This window comes from Ptychodera flava, chromosome 9 (genome assembly GCF_041260155.1).
Source record: "Ptychodera flava strain L36383 chromosome 9, AS_Pfla_20210202, whole genome shotgun sequence".
In the NCBI taxonomy this organism is placed as follows: domain Eukaryota; kingdom Metazoa; phylum Hemichordata; class Enteropneusta; family Ptychoderidae; genus Ptychodera; species Ptychodera flava.
In genome coordinates this window covers 45,151,142-45,171,900 of record NC_091936.1, presented here as the reverse complement: position 1 = coordinate 45,171,900, position 20,759 = coordinate 45,151,142, and the positions used below count along the sequence as shown (strand labels likewise).

Sequence of the window (20,759 nt, the reverse complement as noted above, 5' to 3'; positions counted from 1 at the left end):
AAGACGAACGACGCTATTGAAAATCGATTTAACGCAGGGTGGCGCTTTATTTAAATTTCGCATCTCTCCGGGGCTTGTGTGCACTGATTGTTTGGGGCCAGAATGCATGTCCACGATCAAATGCAGGACTTTGTGTGAAAGTGCATGCCTATCCGTTGATGAGGCGTACTCGGTCCTCCTGCCTGTTGAGCCTATCAAGATAAGTCGCTTAGTCGAAACATATCCATGTAAGTATTTAGATTTACAGTAATATTTTGAACTTGTAAGTTATATAGCTAGAACTTTCACCAAAGAGAGTCCGACACAAAAATTGTCCAACTCCTGTGATATATCCCCCGATCAAAATTTAGTTTTGCACTCATGATGGCATCAATTGAGTTTTACGCAGACACCATTACATTATAACGTATGCTGAGTACAGCTCTCGCCGTTTTAGAGGACTTGCAATGAAAATTACAATATATATGTTCAAAATGCCGCACTTGTATTATAGCAATAAACGTTTGTCTTAATTCAACGAAACACGGGAGTGGCTGAGTAGTTTCCCCTTGCGGTAAACGTTATACGCCGTCGAATATGATGAAAATAGTTATTTTGTAATAGATATATGTGGAAATATAATATCGCATCGGATGGGTGTGCCTCCTTCACACTAATATCGATCGAGAAAGTTACTGCTTACAGACAAATACACTTCAAGTGTATCTAATATTCCGTGACAGTGTATAATAAAGCGTACTGTCATCCTGCATTGTAAAGAACGGGAATTTCATTGACATGATTTAGCATAGCTTCGAATTTTCTTGTGTTTTCTGCATGACTGATTTGGGCTGATTTAGTTTGGCTGGAATAGCCAACTTTCTGTTTTGTGAAAAGTGAAAATGCCATATCGCTGTCCGTGTTCTTTGTCTGTTCCCAAGGTCATGTACACAACCCCTGTACTGTAGTAATATGTACTGGTATATGAGCGTTTACACGTTCACTTGGAAAAACAAAACAATGTTTGCTTATAACTGACAAGGTGGGTGGACGTGAGCGTTCGTTCTAGCTCTCCAAAGCGGTCAGTATTTGGTCGCTGCCGTAATTATTGAACTATAGCCAGATAGCAGTAAATCTCGGTTGATACCGTGCCGTTCCTTAGGTTGACGATGCAAAAGTTGAGTGTTTGCAAGGCGTGGCGTATGTTTACGTACCTGCGAGTTATGTGTTTACCCATACCGCTAAATATTACCAGACCGAGTGCTAATATGTACATGTGAAGGCTGTGCACATATCACCGTGGACGATTTTTAAAAGATGGGCGTGGCAGCTATGTAGAGCTTGTAAAATTTTTGGTTCATTTTAGTGGCAAACTGTTGCATGGCTTGTGATGCATGTCCAGACATTCTGTCAAATAATTACCCAGTAAATACAAGATTTCACGATTTTCATTTTTTTAGTAGGACCAACAATACAAAAGGAATTGTTTGTCTGGTCATGGATTCTTTCCAAAAAATGGGATACATCTTTTTAAATTTACATTTTTACTGTAATAGTTCAAGTCAGCCAGTCTGCTTTGCAAACATCTAGTTAACAGTCAAATTTCATGTTCTGTATTGAATTCTGGTCTGAAACCTGATTTGTTTATTTGTTAACTGTTTTTTAGCTGGAAGATTACTAAAATGAGTAAAATTAGTTTACAACCACCATTCCTTTAAGTTAATCATTGAGGTCTTACAAAGTCTTATATAAAGGAAATCAATAAACAACTGTTAAAATGCCACCCCATTCTTTTCTAAAGCCAAAATTTACAGCTTTGCAAATTGAAAACAAAATCATATCAACTACATTCTAGTCCCCGTGTTTCGCATCTACTGATATATTGTAATCTTTTAATACAAACGATATCCCATGTATTGTGACAGTCTTATTGTATGTCCAGTGACACTTTAGGCCAAGAAAAATAAAAAGTTTGTTTCTCATCCTCGTGTGCGTAAGTTCAGACCTGCATCATCAACCTTTTTATTTTCTGCTTGTGAGGAAATAAAATGAAAAAACCCGCAAAAATATGTGACGATGCAAAACACAGTGCTGTATAAGACAGAACTGTAAACAAAATTACTGACGCTAACATTCCATTCAGAACTGTACACATATGCATATATGTGCATTGCTTCACTAAAAGTCAAAACCAGTTTTTTGTGCGTTCTTGTTGGTTGTGCATTAAAAAAAAAATTGAGAAGAAAAAACCCCGCGTCGCAGCATCTTTTTTGCAATATGTCTAGGATGAGAAACAAACTTTTTATTTTTCTTAGCCTTATATGCAACACGTTGTTGTCATATATATTTTGTGTATGTTACAACTAACTTGACACTTTGCATTTGTAAAAGTAATGTAGACAAAACAAGGTTTTCTCCTATTGAAGTATGACAAGCTATTGAAAAGCGCAATAAAAATCCACACTTTTATGATACATAAGCCACTCCTCAATTTTGCATAATCAAAATATATATCTCTCTGATCAGGTTTTAGTCATACAAATTGGGAAATTATCAGAATCAATTTTGTTTGAATATCAGCTCATAGAGTAATTGTATAAATCTAAATTATAATACAACGTGATCTGATACAGTGAAACACTATCCTTTAAAAATAGTCATGTGTATATTATAAAGGGTGTGGTTTTCCATGGTAACAAAAGATGTCAAGGTAACATAGAATTTTCCAAGCATTGCAGTTGCATATGTTTTTTCACTCACCAAATTTACATCTTGGTTGAAGTCAGTGACATGGCAGTGATATCATAATACAAATTTAGTTGTCTGTTAGACCATTCTAAATGTGGATTATTAAAATTGCACACTATCAATAGGATAAGCTGTCTGTTGTCCCAGATTTACATATGCTGAAATGTTTATGTGATTTAAAAATAGGAAAAACCTTGTTCCCACCAACCATGCAAAATTTATGAAAACGTAAGCCCATCAATTTTTAAAGCTTGTCATCTGCACTGGATGAGGTGAAAACTGAGTATAAGATAGGTTTCAAGACATAATTTCCTGAATGCATGCAAGGCTGAGAGATATACTTCTTGACTCAATTGCCGTCAAAATTTGTAATTTAACAATTCAGGCAAATATGCACAGTTCTACTGCATTATGAGTAACATTTGAAGAGTGGTCTTAATTTACTAGCTCAAATTATTAAAAATAGAATATTATAATTCTCCCTAGATTTGACAACAATCTGACAGATACAAGTATACATAAAGTGTTATATATATATCCATATGAATATATATATATATATATATATATATATATATATATATATATCTATATATCTATATATCTATATATATATATATATATATATATATATATATATATATTATATATATATATATAGATACACAATATTTTGTATTGTTATTTCTTTATTGAAGCAGATTAAAATTGTGGTTATCTTCATCTTGAAGGGGAATTATGTCAATTCATTATTATCATAAATGATACATTATTATATCGGTGTACTGATTAGTTAACCAAAATATATTGTTCAAATAGAAGAATAATGAAAACGTTATGTATATCTTTCAACAATTGTTTATAAGTGGCACACAGAATGAAAAGACATAAATTTGTAGTTCAGACTAGGTGCTGAAAAAACGCCAATGCCCATGCTTAATTATCTACCACATTGGCAAACTCCAAGCACCTGTGAATAGGTTATCCACTGTCTGAGCACAATATTGACCTTTGACTTTTCTGTAGTCTACTTAGCCAGCCATGGAGCATGAAGAGGGTACCAGTACCAGAGTATTACATTCTGTATATACCCTACACTAGGGTCTGACATCACTGAACGCTCCCTCTCATGGCTGAACCCTTCAGTCTATTTCTGTATAATGTGATGCATTTGTATTATTAAAGTTATCACAGTCGTGGACCAGTGGAGGTTGTGGGTAACACTGAAAAGATCTGAAAAGGTCTTTGACCCCTGCCAATGTCAGAAACCGTACAATATCAGTTTTGTGGTGAAATTTCAATCATCGCAAAATGAAAGAATCAAGTTTTCCAATCTCTGTCACAATGAAGTCAACAAAAAACCCCAATTTTCTAATAATCATGAATATCTTTTTTCATCTAGCAGTCTGCGGTGAAGTATAGTTGCTTTTAAAGGTCAGTCCTTTCGGCAGAAACTCATGGAGACCAGTGAATAACAAATATTTCAGCTGTCCAAACTTTGATCTCTGTTGTAAATCTTTACCAGTTTTACAAATTTGTCATCAGAATTAATCACAAATGTTACAGCTGCAGACATTTTTCATTTCAATACCTCCGAGATGACCTTTCAGCTGAAAACTATTCAATACCTCCGAGATGACCTTTCAGCCTAAAACTATTCAAATTTTAAATGGTTCATCCCTTTGGATATTTTTACCATATGGATCATTTACAAGATATGTGTCAGGGTTTTTATGTGTGCACAAAAAGCAATAATTAGGAATAGCAAGACAAATCGTCTACTTGGAATCAGACACGTTCTGTAATTTACTTTAATTATTCGGCCATTGATCATCGTTGAGGAAAATATTAGCCTCTTGGCAATAGCGGGAGGATTTCTTTTGATTGTTATGAGCATGCCTGTATAAACCAGCTCTGGTTTGCAAGACGGCTCAGGCTGTATGATAGTAATTGTTTTAAATTCCACCTTTAGGCTTGGTGGTTGCCAGTGGATTGCAAATTAAAGACTTTTTCTAGTACCCTCTGCAAAGTTGCAAAATTTTCACTTAAGCTAGTATGCGCCTTGAAAGTGAAAGACTTCAACTTTGCGCAAACTTTCCTCACAGAATCATCCAACTGTACTCTTTCAAACTCAAGAATAAAAATCAGGGGTCACCGTGCAAATTTTAGTACTAGAGAAACAAATTACCTAAGATTTACTGAAATTTAAAATTCAATTCCGCCATCCCTGTGTTAACTGTATTGGGAAAAATAAATTTTTTAATTTTCAAAAAACTAGACTGTGAAACTTTTCTTTCCCTAAGGGCTTCAAAATGAGCCCCCATAAGTAGTAGATCAGAAAAGAATTGGAAAAGTTTGAGAGTCCAAATGTCTGCCCCCGAGGCACATTCCAATAGGGAGTTTGTGGGGAAGGAAACAATTGGATTAGGACATCAGTGGAAAACCTTTGCCTGACCTTGAATTGATCTTGCTAGAGGTTGACAGAACTTAAATAGGTTGAGTGTGCATTTTTATTGGCCTTCTGAGTTATTGAACAACTTTTATGAGTAAGCAGGCCATGATCACCTTAGGCCAAATATTTGTATCTGCATTCCAGATAACCAGACCTAAAACTCAGACCCATGAAATATCTTTTTATAGTTTTTATATTACCACTCATGATTTTTCCAAATTTTGCTGTTTTTAGTGGGCTGTACCCCATTAAAACAAAAATGTTTGCAACCGATCTACTCTATTTCCTGTACATGTGACAGAAATCTACACACTCCAGGCATATACATATAATTTTGGCCTAGAGAAGTAGGGAAAACATTGTATTTGAAATTACACCAGTTTTACAAAGGGAAAACACAATCACATAAATATATGGTGATTTTTCTGTATATTTGTTTGCAAGAATTTTGAAATTTTGCAAAAATTTCCAATACTCCTGATTTACTTAATCCATTAATCTTGACTTAACAGTGATTAATATTGTGTTTTTTGTGAAACAAATGAAGATGAAAAGTATTTTTGAAAATTACTCTGATTTCCACACATGGTTAATTTCATGAAACAAAATTATTGGGACCTTTGTAACACTTGGAGTTACACTGAACACGCCACTCGCCTGTGGTGTGAAGTACTTAGTTGGATTTGAATTAGAAAATTTCATTTGCTCGCAATGTGGCTTTTACCAGACCTTACAATATCTGAAATAGCAGTATTGCATCAGGAGTTCAAGGGTCAAGTGGTGGACTTAAGCGTCCCTGTAGATCTCACAGTCTTTGATAAATGCATGCCACACACATGTGCGCAGAGCCTATCTGATTCTTTACGTCACTGAAGCATTGAGGGTTGAAGAGTTCTTCAGGTTCAATTGAATATCAGGGTTTGACAAGCAAGCAACATCCATTCTGTAATTTACCAGGTGAGTCTGCGTTCAGTGTCGGAAACAAATATGTACCTTATTTCTATTTCTTGAAAGCAAAAAAAAGTTCTTTTTCAGCTTTCCTAGTCCTTTTAAGTATGTAAATTTATTTTGCAATTATACTATAGCAGGAATCTAATCTTAGCTGTTTACAAGGCATGGTTTATACATGATGAATACATTTTTAAGTGATTTTTTCATATGTATAATGCAGATTTATCAAACTGTTGTAAGTAACCATGGAGACCAACACAGAAGTGAAGGAGAAGACATTTCAATACCAAGACAGCCTTCCGTCACTACCAGTACCTCCGTTGCAACAAAGTCTGGATAAATACTTGGAATCAGGTATGTTCAGAATTTGGCATGATTTTTTTTTCGGTATGGATTGGTAGTTATAATTTATCCCCGATGTGTGAGCAGAAGCAAGCAAAACTTCATTTAGCATTCTCATCATGTCAAGGGTTCAGTATATGGCATTGTGTCTTCTAGAAGCTCATCGCTATGGCAATCACAAAGTACTACATTGCCGTCACTGCAGATAGTCAATGATACAGTGTTTGCACAGAATGTGTTTGGTTTTCTGTGACATAACTGTGCATAAATAATTAACCATATCTCTATGAGTATTCTTGGCATACTCTTTGCCAGCATTGGTGAAGAAAATCAGTTTCAATTCTACTTTATAAGACTGTCATATTTAAAATAAATTACATGAGATCAGTACAATTTATTCAAAGTTTAATACAAAACGCTGAAATTATGCCTTGTATATTTATTTTTGACATTGCAATATTTGAAGGGGGATTTCTCTGTTCAGAAATTAATGTGTTTATTCCAGATGCCCATATACATGTGTTTGCCGTTCACTTCCCATATCATAAAACTGATAGCTTACTATGCTGGGGAGGTGAAAGTGATTAAATTAGCCAGAAGTATAAAATGTAACTTGTCAAATATTTTCTCAAAATGTGATATGAAATTTCACTGAAAATTTTAGGAGCAATAATGCAAAATGTTTGGTGAATTTCAAATATTGCATGAATTTCTTTTTGTACTAAAGTTATTTACCAATGTTATGAATTAATATGAGAAATGAAGTAATGACATAAACAAAGGAAAATTTTCAGGTCTAATCAACGAAGATGATTGTAAACCATCCAAAGGATGAAAAACCCATCAGGTGGTTTGACCTCTCACCCCTAATAACGTAAATTTCCATAAACTCCAGACAGACCATTGGCTATACAAATGCGACTGGAATGTGCATGTTGTCCCGGGATATTGTCACTATAGTAATGAATGGTTTTGAATGTATAGGCAAGGTTACTTATTGGTATCCTAATAATTGAATGGATAAAATTAACTTTGCGAACGGGATGATTTAATATTCAAAATTTGATGATATTGAGGAAATACATGTTTGCTTTTGTAATGTTTCTTAAAATAAGAATAATATCACAGAATCAGAAAGAAATGACTGATTTTGTTTTAAAGGAATTTTTGTCTACATTTTTATTGAAATTTACTAAGTTTTTAAAATTTGGTTATTAATGACAATGTTTTGTCACATTCTATTTATAAACTTGAACAGTATTGACTAAGGCACACTTTGGTTTTCATGGTGACCTTGTTTGTTTCAGGTCTACCAAGCCTTAGAATGATTGCATAACCTTTTAACAGTCAAATGGTTCCCATTTGTTGGAGAAGTGGATAGCAATCCTGTGGGTTTTTTAACTTAATCTGACAGAATTTTAATTGGTAGCTTCCAGTACCAAACTTTACAATATTGCTTAACTCAAGGTCGAAGCTATACATTTATTAATTCCTGTTCAGAAATAAATATTACTTAAACAAAAAGAAACTGGTTATGAAGGAATAGGTCAAAACTGATCGAGGGAAATAAAATGTGTGTTTTAAAAACCAAGACTGTGGCATTTGTTGAACACCCAGTCAGAATAGTCAAGCATCACTAATATATACACATCAACTAATTGATAGTAATACATCAAGTTTTTTGTTCGAAGCTGCAATATTAATAGAATTTTACTGAAATGTTGTATTTTTATTAACTCGTCAAGAATCAAGGACAATGAGCTGTTCACTTTGTCACACCATGCATCAAAATTGCGATGAAAACGGTCCAGTCCTGACTGTCAGGCATTGTCCTGGGTTATTGACCCCCGGCTGTTCATTCACAAATTTGCCAGTGCTTTTGAATTTGAGTAAATATAGCATTTGTAAAGATACAATCCTACATGTTCAACAATTTGATATTTTCAAGGAAAGATCAGGGGAAAACTTGCAATATGCCTGATGTGGATGAAATCAATTTTCTCTGTAGTAAAGATGAATAAATTGACTATAGCGAGAAAATTCCCTGATGATATTTTTTTCTTTTGTGTCATTGATTATTTTATAATCTACAAAGACACAAAAAAAAGATTGCAACCAGGAGGTTCCTCTCTAAAACGTTTACTTTTGAGCCCATGTTCTATAATCCCACTCAATATTAAATGGTCCATCCCTTTCAATATACTATTTTCTGGAAATTCAAATCTTGACATATCCATTGCATCATGCACGTGTCAGACTCTTTGCAATCCACTGTGCATGCTGTGCTATACATGCACACACAATCCATGGTTTGGGGGTTTTCTGATAGGATAGATAACCTTTGAGAATGTTGCAATCCAGTGACATCAGTACGTGAATTTTGGACTTTAGTCATGTGACATGCTCTACAAACTCCAAAGATTCTAATAAGGGTGAGATGATCTTGATGATCTATAAAGACTGCCATAGAGAAGATTAGAGTAATGGTTATCTTTTCATTCCAGTGCAAATTTAAAGGCATAAAATCAGTATGCTATTTTATTGATCATACTTCGTGTCAGCTTTTGTGCCAACAGTGCAACAAGTCAGTTTTTCCTTGTATATTTGGAATGCGCTGACAAGCAGTGATTAAAGTCTGTTCATATTATATTAATATTCATGTGATTTTTTTCTCATGTGGTACATACAGATTGCAGATGCATGAAAATTAAAGTTTTCATCACCAAGACAATGAGAGAAACACTCTACAGCTATCTTTGTACTCAAATTTTCTTACCTTTGACAAACCATAAACAGCTTCTGAAAATGTTTCCATATCTATAAAATTAATTTTAAGGATATTCAGATAATGGTGTTATAAAGAAGAATATATTAACAACAACTTGAAATTCATAGTAAATTAAAAGCAGACGTACTCTTTATTTGATGACTGTATCTTTCCTGGTGTTGTTCAGTAAAACCATTTGTTACTGAAGAAGAATATAAACACACTGAGAAAGTTGTGAGAGAGTTTGGAGATGGAGTTGGAAAAGAGCTGCAAGCTAAATTGGAGGAAAGAGGCAAAGAACACAGAAACTGGGTAAGTATGTAACAGGAATCATTCAATTCTATTCCTAGAAATGATCAAGACGATATACTACAGTCTCCAAATATGGTTTTATTGATGTTGTGAGGGAAGCTTGTGCTATGACATGTAAACCTAGCAACAGAAACCAGGTAGTGCCAGTTAACAGTACCTGTTCATACAATACTCATACATTATCACACACACACACACACACACAGTTCACTTTCTTGTTCACTAGAGACAGATAGAGAACTTGAAAACAGTAAAATAGTAACATTTTAGTCAAATTTTTTGTCGTGTTTAATAATCATTTCAGCTTGAAACTTGGTGGGAGGAGTGTGCATACCTGCAATCAAGGGAACCTATATCAGTCACAGTAAACTATGGTGGTCCCTACCCATTTCATGAAGACATCTGGCCTCCACAGCCTGGTACCCAGCTACAGAGAATGGCAATGCTGCTATGGTCATATGCTAAATTATGGCTGGCATTTAGAAGGTAATGTGTGTGTGACAAATGTCAGAAAATATTAACAACAATGTCAGTTCATAATTTTCATAATGTCAGTTCATAGTTTCCATAATTTTATGTCTTACTTTTCATCTGCATGGTCTAATATCATAAAGCTTGATGGTACAACTTAAAATTGTGTGATGTGGGGATTTGACTAATAGTGTATTCAGAGACAACTGGTTTCAATAGCTGTCCCCTGAGTAGCAATATATGTATTCACATTTAGAGTGTAATCTTTGCAGTCTGTCTGAAATAGGAATTAAAATTTTGATGGTTTTATTAATTGTGAAGGGACAATTTCTTTACAATTCAGTGAGTTACAATAATTTCATCTCAGTCAAGCGCTATGAACCATGTGATCAAGCAAGCTTAATACTGGAGCCCTCAACCAAGTATTAAAGAAGGTCTTTTGTTTTTCTTTTTTGAAACCTGCAGTCAAATCATAATCTCATTTTATCATTTTCATTTTTCTTTCACCTTTACTGTCTCTCCTTATTTACCTCATTATCTTTATTATATTCCCATTCTTGTAAAAATTCAATTTTCAAATCCATTCTATTCAATAAAGTAGGCAGAGTTCATTGCATGTCATCTAGATGAAATCGTATGGAATTCCTGGAGATTCAAATCTAACTTTAGGCTGTGTACATTAACAGGGAGGAGTTTCCAGTGGACCGTGCCAGGGCACTTGGTAACAAACCAATGTGTATGAGCCAATATCGCAACCTTTTCAACATCTGTAGAATCCCAGGTGTAAAGAATGATACATTGAGGAGAAGTTTCAAAACAGGTAATTTGTAATACTGTCATCATTAAGTGTACTCTTAGATCTTGTGCATGTATTCTATCTGTCTATCTGTTAACTCTTTGAGTGCTGTAATTTTTCCCACCAAAATTTTAGTTCAACATTTGACCGATTTTTTTGAATTTTTATGTAATTGTGTTGATAATTTTGAACAAGATGGACATCACATTTCACCGATTTCAGCTCTTTATCAAAAGTTTGGATAAAATCTTAGAAAAATTGACTGGGGAATATTTTTAAACATGATAAAAAAATGACTGTGGCATTCAAAGGGTTATGTATGTAATTGTCATCCAAAAATGCATGACATAATATTATCAATCTATATCAATGTATAAGTTTGTTTTGCTATGTTTTTATGACTTCATAAGTGATACTTCAGTGTGGAGTACGCAATATGGCATTTATAGTGAGGTCATATGTTCTCAAAGTTTTGTGATTGGCTTTATGTAGGCCTTAGGATACATTAAGGGCCTTGTCACGATTACTGATTTAGATGAAATATGTGAAAAAAGGAGAACCGCGGATGTTATCATAGAGTATCTTTATATACAATTTATTTCTACACAGTGTGAGTAAAAGTGTGACTTAAACATTCATCTGTGCCTCTTAATTCTCAAACATTCATCTGTACCTCTTAATTCTCTCCTAATTGGTTGTAATACTTTGCATCAAAGATATTGTTTATAAGCAGTGGTATGATGGTTGAGTTGAAGAGCTCAGCTTTACTGTTTTCTCTGATGTTGTTTAAATTGTGCATATAGGAACAAGTTGATAAAATTTACTGGTAATGTCTTGATTTTATCGCAGAATCTAAAGGTGATTGTCCATGCAATATCGTCATCTTTCGTAAAGGTTATATATTTAGTGTCAATATCGTAGCTGACGGAAATCCTGTAACTCCAGCTGAACTCTACAAGTGAGTACGACTTCATTTCTATGTAGAAAATTATCATATTATTAATTGACTAAATTTACCATCTTCATGTTTGGGTCTGTGAAATATTCATTTTACATTTTGTTCATATTTTATAGACAGCTTGAGTACATCAAAACTCAGTGTGAAGAAAGACCTACTGGTCCCGGTGTTGGCGCCCTCACAGGATGGGATAGAACATCATGGGCTGAGGTAAGTTTGGCCGTGCAACAAAAACACTGATGAAACTCTGTCTGTCATGTTGATTTTGCTTTGAAATTACAAAAATGGAGGAACACAAAAGTTAACTTTTTTCATATTGTCCGGAGTCCTAATGTGCTTTCATGTCAGGGTTTCTTTCCTTTCAAATCAGTTCTTTGTCCGGCTGTAAAACATATCATGTTTTAGCCTAAGTGTAGTTTTAGTTACCACATATTAATGTACATAAATATGTTGCATTTCAAGCAAGTGACTGCGTGTTGTTTTGTTTTGCATTTATCAGGCAAGACAGTATCTAATTGACCTTGATCCACAAAACAAAAAAAGTTTAGATGTCATAGAAACAAGCATTATCGTCATGGTGATGGACATTGACAATGCACCAACAACAGCAACACAGGTATGTGCTTACTTGAAGAATGAAAAGATTATATATTGTAACAGCAATTTCAGTAAGATCTTTCTGATAGACATGATATTTACTGGTTAGCTTGTGAAATGCAGTTGCATGATATTCTTGTATTGCATCTTATGAAATCACCAACAGATAGCAACTTTGTCAATCTGCGGACCTGATGTCTACAACCGATGGTTTGACAAAGCATCTTGCATCATCAACTACAGCAATGGAGTGATGGGAACCAACTGTGACGTACGTATACATGCAGACTGTTTGTTGCTAAGAGACTTTGAAACTTTTTTAAGGATTCCCCTTTTGAAGTTATATCGGAATTCTTCATGAATATTTCAATTTTACAGAGAAAAAGACAGTAAGAGACAGATGAGAGAGCAGAGAAAGAAAGAGAAACAGAGACAGACAGAGAGACAAATACTGATACATAGACAGAGAGACAAACAGACAGAATTGTCTTAAGACTGAATATGATTTAAATCTGGACTGAGAGTTTTTATCAGTATAATGTTATTGTAAGTTTAAAAGTTGTTCTAATTTTTGCTTTGCTTAATCACATCCAGCATTCACCAACTGATGCCATTGCTGCTATATATGGTGCAAATTATTTGCATGAAATACTCAGAAACACTGATGTGACATGGACTGTAAGTTATTATTATTATATAGTAAATTATGCAAATGTCAAAATATTATATGCAATATATTTTTACAGCTTCCAGGAGAAGACCAAATAAAAGCTGTTGATGGCATTTTAGTTTCAGTTTCGAAAGCAAACACTCTGGTTCATCTTTCTGCATTTGCAGAAAAAATGGAAATGCACAGAAAAAAATTGGAAAAAAACATGTTTTTGTCCCTTCATTCACAAGCCAACAGATTCACCAATATAATAATTTTTGTGTTTTTTAATGTTAAAGATTTCTGTTATTTTCAAGAATGCACAATTTTATTACTTCTTGCAAATCCATTCTAACGTTAAAATCAAATATGCAGACTAGAACTTGATTTTGGGTTCTCATCTAGAAACAGACTTAAAACCTTTAAATTTTAATTTGCTTGATTATCTTCATTTCAAATAAACACTGATATGATTTTAACCAAACTCAAAAATACAAACATCATTTTCTAGTACATATATATTGACTATTTATTTTATTTCTTAGGTAGAGTCGCTTGTTGGCATAATCTAATATGATGTAAATAATGTGTTTTGTTAGTCATTTTATTTTTTCTGTCTTATATTCATAAGTCAAATGAGGAGAAGCAGTTATTTTCTTTACCCTTTGCACCCTGACCCCCTGGTACTCTATGACATCATTGGACATTTCTGTCCGAGCCGGGTTCAAAGGGTTAATAAGCCTAAATTAATATGTAATTGCCATGCAATTGACGATACATTTTTCCTATCAATTTCTCATAACAAATTTGCAGTCAATAGAATTATTGTTGCTACACACAGTAGAAAATCTTGGATGTGGTGTGCATTATAATAGTGAACCTGCACTGGTTACAAGCATGTTATCTGATATAATTGTTGTGTGTTCTTTGAAGGAAAGACCTGCTCCGGAGAGAGATTTACCTCCCCCAGAGGAGGTGAAATTTATTGTTGATGAGAAGATCAAAAAGGATATCAGACTTTCTGCTGAACATTATCTTGAGAGGGTAAGATTATAGTGTGAATTCACCGGAGCAAAATACTAGTAACTGCTCTTCTGTGCGTGAGAATATTAATCTTGGGTCAGTTGTCTGGTTTAGAGGTGGGTATACAGACATGTATCTTTTGCGAACTGCCTTCTTTATACCAGCGGTGATTTCCGATGGGAGTTCATTAATGTGGCAAAAATTTCTATGGGATATATCCTTTTTAAAAGAAACACTATTCAGATCAAAATAATTGTTGTATATAATTCCTAATGAACAAATCTGTAGAGGGGTGATCTAAAATAGAATTTAATTTGAAAATTTTAGAAAGAAGTTTACAGGACAGCAAATTGTATTAGATTAGACAACCGTTAAGTAGCTTTCTAACTTAAAGCTAAATTTCACAGTTTCCATTTTAGTAGAAAATTAGGCAATCCAATTTTAGCTTTCTTAACCCCAAGCTGAACTTTCTTGATAAGATCAAAAAATAATTCTGCACTGTACTAGAATTTTGCATTTTGAATGTACTGGATATTATGTGTAGTCAACAGAAATATTATAATACATTGATCAAAACTTTTCTAAATTCTCACTTCAGTTATTGATTTGTCAAAGATTAATCATATCTGAACATTTATCTTTCAGGCAAGTAACTTGGATGTGCTTTTCCAGAGTTATGATTCATATGGAAAATCCCTTATCCGGGCTTTCCAGATGCATCCGGACACTTTTGTGCAACAAGTCCTGCAGCTAGCTTACTTTAAAGTCCATAGAAAGTAAGTAAGATTTAACAAGCTTTTTTACAAGAAGTATAAACTATTTTTTAGAAGAATATTACTGTACATATTTTGCAAAAAAGCTTTTCACAACTCTTCATTGCACCAGTGGTAGACATTTACAGTCATCTAGTTTCAGATTGCTGTTGTCATATCATTTCATGTTTTAGTTTTAAGCTTTGAGAGTTACAATACAACCAGTCAATAGTTTGAGTTTTGTCATGGAGTTGATCGCTTGTGAAAATTTATTTATCCATCACGGTGTCATCAATATCTTGGTCTGATTTAATATTCTTTCAGTTTATGATACACTTGTTCAGAATCATTTTCATTGATTCATGTTATTTTTTTTTGCATTTATTATCTATAATTTCCTTTATTATTTTGCTTTATGTCCATTTGTCTTTTCATTTTAGTTTGATAACTTTATGGTAGATTGCATCATTTGAAATGTAATTAATATAATTTTCTAAATAATGGTGTTTTACACAATGAGAAGTATAAGACACAGTTTTGAAAACTGTTTTGGAAATGGATACACCTGATAAAAATTCACACCAGCCGTGTTCATATTTTTTAAACGTTTTACAGACCAGCTCCTACCTATGAGACTGCCACAACCAGACAGTTCTACCATGGACGAACAGACACTGTCAGATCATGCACACAGGAAGTGGTGAATTGGTGCAAGGCCATGGCTGACCCTAAAACACCTGTAAGTATGGAAATGAATATTGACCAAGTTTAAGTTCAATGTCCCAAATACATCATTCAACAGACAGGAAAACAATATGAAAGGTTACATGTGAATGAAAAGAATAGATATCTAAAATACCAGTCTCTTGTAAATACAGACTACCGTACCATCAGAAAAAGGAAAGTTAGACAATGTTAAGATGCCTCAGTGAGCTCAATTGATATGATGGTTATAGTCACAAAGTGTGATTGAAAATTTTGGCATAATATGAAGCATACTATGCATCACTATAAAGGAAAAGGTTATTACAATCTATGGAATTGTCAGTGATGACATTTGTTTTACCTCTTGCATCTTCATCAAAATTATTTGTGATGATCAAGAAATCAAACACTCAAAATGTCTACTAAAACTATCATTTGGCATACATTTTTATCATTCTTATTGTCAGGATAGACTGGAATATTGCAGCTCTTATTGGTACTAGATTCTTTTCTGTTGTCTTTAGATTCCTGTGAAATTAGATTTGTTCAAAAAATCGGTGAAAAAACACAGTCAACTAATGTTAGAAGCTGTGAATGGCCAGGCATTCGACAGACACTTTCTCGGTTTGCAAATCTTGGCACAAGCCAGTGGAGTGCCCATGCCGGAGATATTCCAAGATACTGCCTGGACAAAGAGGTGAGAGGTATATTGCTTAAAGCAGATTTAATTCTGATCTTTATTCATGTGGTCGAAGTTAATTTACAGTTACTGACTTTTATGGCCATATGAATACAGAGATCATCTGTTGTCACTGTCTTGTATAAAGTTGTCTATGAGTTATTTATAGTTGAAAGTTGGCTAAATTTATTTCATCATGAAGTTTTGCATCAGATGGTTGATGACATCTCGATGCTTTAACAATACTCAAATTTTTCAACTAGAAGATAAATTAGTGATTTGGCAGAGAGATTTTCACTCCATGATACTCCTTCCCCAAAGAATCGAAGTTACCTGACTGTGAATGATATCTTTCAGTCTTACTAGTTTATGGATCACTTCATTTTGGATTTTAATTCCTTTAAGTTATGACAATTATACAAACAGGTTAATATTTTTTTATTGCTTGCTTGTAAATACAGGATTTACATCACATTTATGGCAATAAAAGTGTGATACAAAAATAAGTTAAAATTTTCTTCAATAAAGATAAAGTATTACAGTATAATAATAGTAGCTAATAATAAATATAACTAGGTATTTCTTTGTTTATATAAAGTAAAGAAAATAAATGATATATGACAATACATACTTGATAAGTGTAATGAATTGATATATTAAAATATATTCATATTTTCCAAAACACAGTGGTGGAAATGGCCAGTTTGTTCTGTCTACCAGTTTAGTTGGCTACTCTCAGACAATAGGTGGGTGTGCCCCATTGGTACACAATGGATACGGGATTACTTATATCATCCTTGATAAAAGGTATGTACTGGCTGTAGACATTGGATTGGTGTGTTATCTGTTATGACTTCATGTGTTATGATTCCTTGTATCAGTGCTTCATATAATCTCAGAAAGAAACAGATTTCAGTTGTGTTTTGTACCGTATAATTGCAGCTCTTTCCATGAGCATATATGTCAACACACACCCACCCACACATCCCCACATTCTCCCTCCCCACACACATATATATATGCATTTTGCAATCTTCAGACTATCTTTTTAGTCTAAAGATAGCTAGATGAATTAAACTTAAGTAACAGACACAATGCTTGAAGTAATATGTAGATAACCTAGGTGGTGCTTTTTCATTCCATTTTTGGAAAATCCATGACATACTGAGCCTGCATCCTAGGCATTTACCTGAAATACCATACCATACCATCACATTATAACTTAAGTGTGAAATGGGTACAAAATATCCAAAGGTTTTCAAGAAGCAATAATACTCAGCTGAGATGGTTCTGCTTCTTTCAGACTTGGTTTCACAGTGACAGCTTGGAAAGACAACCAAGAGACTGATGTTCACAAATTCTACAACGCTGTGGTGGAAACTCTCAATGGCATGAGAGCAATGTCCAGCAACCATAATATATAACATACTGAACAGTTTTAACACACCCATCTGTTGGTGTGTTTTCATTTGCAACATTCCTTAAATCCAAATGAACCGATAAGTACTAAAACCAAATGACTCTTTTTATCAGAAAGTAAGAATTAAACTATGAAACAAACAGAAACAATGTTGTTTTTCTGTCAGAAATAAAATTGGGGATATTTTTTCTAGTATTTGAGTTTGGTTTTAGCACAGACAAATATATAAGAGACTAGCAACGGGCATTGTTCAAGGTGTGAAGCGGTTACGTAAGCCATCCATGTTTGCCTCGCCTCAGGATGCTCTCCACTCTCTTTTCTGAAGAGTGCCGACTATGCACCCATCGGTAATTTCTGGATTTTCGCTAGTTTTTAAGCGAAAGTATGTTCGGCAAAGTTCGTGTTGTTGTCAGTTTGTGCTGAACAGAATTGGCGTGCTGGCGAAAACTGGAAAGTTTTGAGCATCAGGGAGGTGAGTTTTACCATTTTAAAAATTCCTCTCACCTTTTTATGAATATATAATGAGCGCGTTTGAACCAAATTTGAAAGTCTTTTATCGATACTGTCAGATTTTACTCAATGGTTTACGGTCCGTCATACAGTCTTTTACACGTTCATCAAGGAAGGACATGTATGAAACTGCTGGTGTGTTATGTTTTGATTGGCGTGAAGCAGTGTTTCTGCCCTGAGAGCTCACAAAGTAACTATGGTTGCTATGCGACTGGCAGCACGATGCCATCTCGTCGTAGTTTTCGCATAATCTCGTGCAATTATCAACCACAACAAAGTCTCCAAAAAGTTTGACACCTTTGAAGCTCATTTTAATATAAAAAACCAATAGTCTACCGAGACGACCATGGAACAAAAGGCATGCCGTGTTGCTAGTCTGTTCTATATTTGTCTGTGGTTTTAGTAATAAAATTTAATGAGTTCACATCATGTACTTTTTGATCAATAATTATTAATTGACAAATATTCTGAAATGTTAACTTTTCATAGTGTAAGGAACATATCTGCTTGTAAATTTCAGACCAATAATTGAAAGTGTCTCTTTATTATTGTAACAAACACTGAATTACTCAGCCAATCACATTAATACACTGTGATCATGTGACTAGATCATTACATTTTCTCCATCAAATTTTACCAGGCATGATTTGTCAAGTTAAACTCATGAATTTCCTATTCTTTCAGTTAGAGTGATGAAATAAATGTTAGAAGATTAAAAAAAAAACTATTTCAAGATAGGAGAAATCAAGCAAATGACAAAAAGATATTCAGAATATTGAATATTTCCATAGACAGAAATTTTTGCACCACTTTTCTCCATTCGGTCAACCTCAGAACACCTTTATTTCCGGTATAATTGCATCATGGGTAATTTACCCCAAATATGGCTTCTTCAGTGAATGAGAGCCAACACCCTGAAGGGTGTGTACATCTGCCAAAATAGACAAGGCAGATGTACACGTAATTAAGAGGGAGGTACAGTGCAGTGAAGTGGTCGATCTTTGTGGTTACTGATACATGTATAATGTTTACTGCACCAATGCTCAGGACTATTAAACATTTCCCAGGCGTATCACTTCCCTGCTGCTTAGTCAGCAAAAAGTAGTATTGAGCTAAAAACCTGCAATTTCATGTATTTTCACCTACTTGGCATATGATATACTCTTGGTTTAGTCAGTAAAAGTCATGCTGACAGTATCTATGTTTACAAGGCCTTCAAATATTTATATAAATCTTTGTTAAAATGCAACATATTTGTCAGTAGTTTCTACCAATAAAAACTGATGATGAATTAAAAACTTGGCTGGATAATGGTTAAACTTGATGAAAAGGAAAACAATGGTTTACCTTGATGATCTTTTTCAATTGCCCTTTGTAAGGGAATGTGTATCTTGAAGCAGAAAGCTTTAAACTTTTTGAAACTTAATGATTGAGAAATGTTTCTGTTGGTTGACATTTCAATCTGTTGCAGCTTCTCATGACATTGGCATCTGAAATAACTGGCCCTTAGGGGGATTGTAGTGAGATCATCTTGTAAAAACCTCAGCTTTTTGAATTTTCATTTGCTCTATATTTATTGCCTTTGTTTCAAGAGATCCATGAGTTCGTATAAAATTACTTTACCATTGGGAACGGTTTTTTATAATGTATTCTTTTGTATACTTTTACTCAATGTACTCATACTGAACATTTATGTCTGGATTTTTTAGCCTCATCATGACTTCAAAGTCCACCACAAATTCAAAACAAAGATAATTTTAACATTTTCTGTTAGATATTATCGGTAGGGTATAGCATCTTTCTGCAAAATATTCTGAGAATTTTCAACACATTTTATGATATGAATCACCTGATATAGTTATGTTTCACATTTGAGAGAGATGATTTTAGACTTTTAATTTATCTAAAGCTGCAATACACAAATCATTGACATTTATCGCTGAATCATAAAAAGAAGGATAAACATGTGCCTTGAAGGTATTTTTAATCACCATTGATATTGCAAGTTTACAGAAAAATTAGGATATAAAATGGTGCAATGTCAGTGATAGATTATCATGTATGTAGCATTCAGATTCGTTTAAAAATTCATTTAAGTTACTTTTTTATGGTACGTGTTTTGTATACTGTAGTCCTTTTATCGTATGGTTGAAGTCTTATCCCTGACATATCAATTAAATGAAGGTTTTAAACATACTGCTTTTTCTGATTGTTCTCTTTCTTTCATAGGTTGGTAGGGCCATACAAATGACCGTTGACCCTCTGACCACAGAATTGTCAAAACAAAATTTTATTTGAACAAATTCGTCAAAGGTATACCACTCGAACAGCGCCACTATTTAAGGGGGCATCATTATTTATGGCCAGTGGGCCAGAGGAATCTGAGGGGGGGGGGCATTCAAAACATTGAAAACTACAAGCGGGTGTTGCTCAAAATGTCGAGAGAAAGAAGGGGGGGTTACTCAAATTTTGGTGCAAAATCAATTGAAACAACTGTCAGATTGAACCATTGCACACATCAATTTCTCAAAGTTTTCGACGCAAGAGGGGGAAGACCCTACTCTAGTGCTCTCCCCTTGGGGTATTCTAACAGTTTTACTTGTAAAAAAGCATTGATAACACCTTTTAGATTGCACCATTGCACACAT

General features: G+C 34.1%; 1 protein-coding gene across 2 annotated transcripts; it reads left to right on the top strand.

Annotated features, from left to right (window-relative positions):
* Positions 1-62: 62 nt before the first annotated feature.
* On the top strand, positions 63-20,307 carry LOC139141164 (peroxisomal carnitine O-octanoyltransferase-like). 2 transcript variants are annotated; one of them, XM_070710777.1, is made up of 16 exons: positions 63-227; positions 6,351-6,484; positions 9,427-9,551; positions 9,856-10,037; positions 10,709-10,842; positions 11,668-11,776; positions 11,893-11,986; positions 12,276-12,392; positions 12,540-12,644; positions 12,968-13,051; positions 13,956-14,066; positions 14,691-14,821; positions 15,413-15,536; positions 16,027-16,199; positions 16,869-16,988; positions 17,485-20,307. In XM_070710777.1, exons 2-16 carry the CDS (start codon positions 6,376-6,378, stop codon positions 17,603-17,605), a joined length of 1,839 nt encoding a protein of 612 aa, XP_070566878.1. In that variant the 5' UTR covers positions 63-227; positions 6,351-6,375; the 3' UTR covers positions 17,606-20,307. The 2 variants fall into 2 exon arrangements, with proteins under 2 accessions (XP_070566878.1, XP_070566879.1); XM_070710778.1 differs by lacking the exon at positions 63-227 and adding an exon at positions 5,979-6,136.
* Positions 20,308-20,759: the final 452 nt, after the last annotated feature.

Excerpts from the sequence above, each read along its gene's own strand:
- LOC139141164 (XM_070710777.1), top strand. The coding sequence starts at position 6,376 with ATGGAGACCAACACAGAAGTGAAGGAGAAGACATTTCAATACCAAGAC. Across the intron at positions 6,485-9,426 it reads GGATAAATACTTGGAATCAG|TAAAACCATTTGTTACTGAA; the intron begins GTATGTTCAGAA and ends GGTGTTGTTCAG. Across the intron at positions 12,393-12,539 it reads CACCAACAACAGCAACACAG|ATAGCAACTTTGTCAATCTG; the intron begins GTATGTGCTTAC and ends AATCACCAACAG.